The 1,802-nt window shown below is 47.7% G+C and overlaps 1 protein-coding gene across 1 annotated transcript; it reads left to right on the plus strand.

The window, feature by feature from the left end:
• Window positions 1–1,088: 1,088 nt before the first annotated feature.
• PPTG_06339 (hypothetical protein) lies at window positions 1,089–1,561 on the plus strand (the record flags this gene model as incomplete). Its single annotated transcript, XM_008900239.1, has 2 exons — window positions 1,089–1,151; window positions 1,256–1,561. 2 exons carry the CDS (start codon window positions 1,089–1,091, stop codon window positions 1,559–1,561), a joined length of 369 nt encoding a protein of 122 aa, XP_008898487.1.
• Between the last annotated feature and the right edge of the window lie 241 nt (window positions 1,562–1,802).

The raw sequence follows: 1,802 nt of genomic DNA on the forward strand, positions 1-1,802 counted from the left end.
CGAGCTTTCCGATGGCGTAAGTGATGCCGTCGTAGAACGTAAAACCGATGCTACGGAGTGGACGGTTTACTGCGTTTGGAAGTTTGCCGTATCTCTCATTGCTGACGTTGTGTGGTACGGAATGGTCGGATGATAGCTGTATGGGCCACTTACTGTCCCTATTGCAGTGTGTGCATCAAAACGTGGGGATTATTGATCCAAATTTTCATAATTTTCGTGAAAGAGAAGACCAATTGCGAGTCATAGCCAGCGGTGGCCCTTCAACTCTTCCAATGAGTTAGTTTTGATAGCGTTACATGCTGACAGCAACCATTGGTGCGGAATTGTGTTTGTCTTTGGACCTGGAAGCCGATCCATCACGATATTTGACCCACTCCAAGCGGGGAAATCAAAGTACTACAACATGTATGACTAAGTCCTCAAAGATCTATTTGGCGAAATGTGCGCTACGATGGAGATCACGAAGGAAACCAGATCTCAACAACAGGATCTAGCGAGCTGCGGTGTGATGGTGACCATGTTCTTTGACTGTTTCATCCGTGGAACCCCTATGCCACCAAAACCCAGTCCAGCTTTTCTCCGATGTCTCTGCCATCGTTATCTACTGAAGTGCATTCCATAGCCCACTACCTAAATGGCCAATAAAGAGACTTGTCCTTCTGATAACCTCGTGCTTAAAGCTAGCTACTGTTAGTTTCAATATCGTATCGACAGTAAGGTATTCATTGACAACTCAAGCCTATGGACTAGACTTCCTAAGCTCTGAAACTCACCAAGTCAATTGTACATTCAAGCAACAGCAACATCTGCGTACACCCTTCCTGTAACATCTACTGAACCAAGCCACCTGAGCCACTCATCAAAAAAAAATCTCGAAGCTTACTGAAATATTGAAAATCTATTTGAATAGAATACCCCCTTTAAATGTCATCGGTACCGATAGTACTCTTCTCAGTGCCAATTTGTATCTGGCTGTCGAGTGCCTATAGGAACACCCACCGGGTACCCCGATGGAAGTCGGCTATATGCAGTCCACTCAGTGCCTCCAGGTCCTTACGTCTACCGCATGAAACATCAGCGTGTCAAGTATGGCAAACACGCGCAAGGTGTTGACCATTGAGTGTCATCGTGTTCTGGCTGTTTGTGGCAACGTAAGAGCGTTTTCTTCTCGTAGTTCTCTTCCAGATGGCTTCCGAAGCCCACAGGCAGTTGCCGACGCTGTTGCAGCTGCTCTAGCGGCCGAGAACGATGCTAGAATCTGGAATTTTTAGGAGACTCGCTGCTGGGTGCTGCAGCGGCGGGATACGTGTATCAGATGCTGCCACGACACCAAGAAGGCCAGCTATCACGTGCTAAGTCGGCGCTGGTGAATAACGACACACTTTCGAAGATCAGTGCGGATTTGAGCATTACAGATCTACTGCTTTGGCCGCCGGGATTCAGTGAGGCTAGTGGTGCACCGCTTGTTGTCAAAGAACGAACTACCATTGCTGCAGGCGCCGTGGAATCACTAATTGCAGCGATTTATCTCGATCAGGCACTAGAAGATGCGGTTGGTTGAGGTTGGATGTTTTAATGACGACTTTATTGCAGGGTATGGAGACAGCGATGAACTTTGTGGCTACCCACATCTTTCCTCGCTCGGTTGAGTATGCCACTCGCGCACTCGCGACGTCATTTGGGAGCCTATTGTCGAGTTGCAAAACATGTTGCAGGGACACTACTACGGCCAACCAGTCTACAAGTATGTATACTTGAGACGAGTGGGGTGAAATATGATACTGACCTCCAGTGCGTTTGTT

Source organism: Phytophthora parasitica (assembly GCF_000247585.1).
Source record: "Phytophthora parasitica INRA-310 unplaced genomic scaffold supercont2.9, whole genome shotgun sequence".
NCBI lineage: Eukaryota > Oomycota > Peronosporomycetes > Peronosporales > Peronosporaceae > Phytophthora > Phytophthora nicotianae.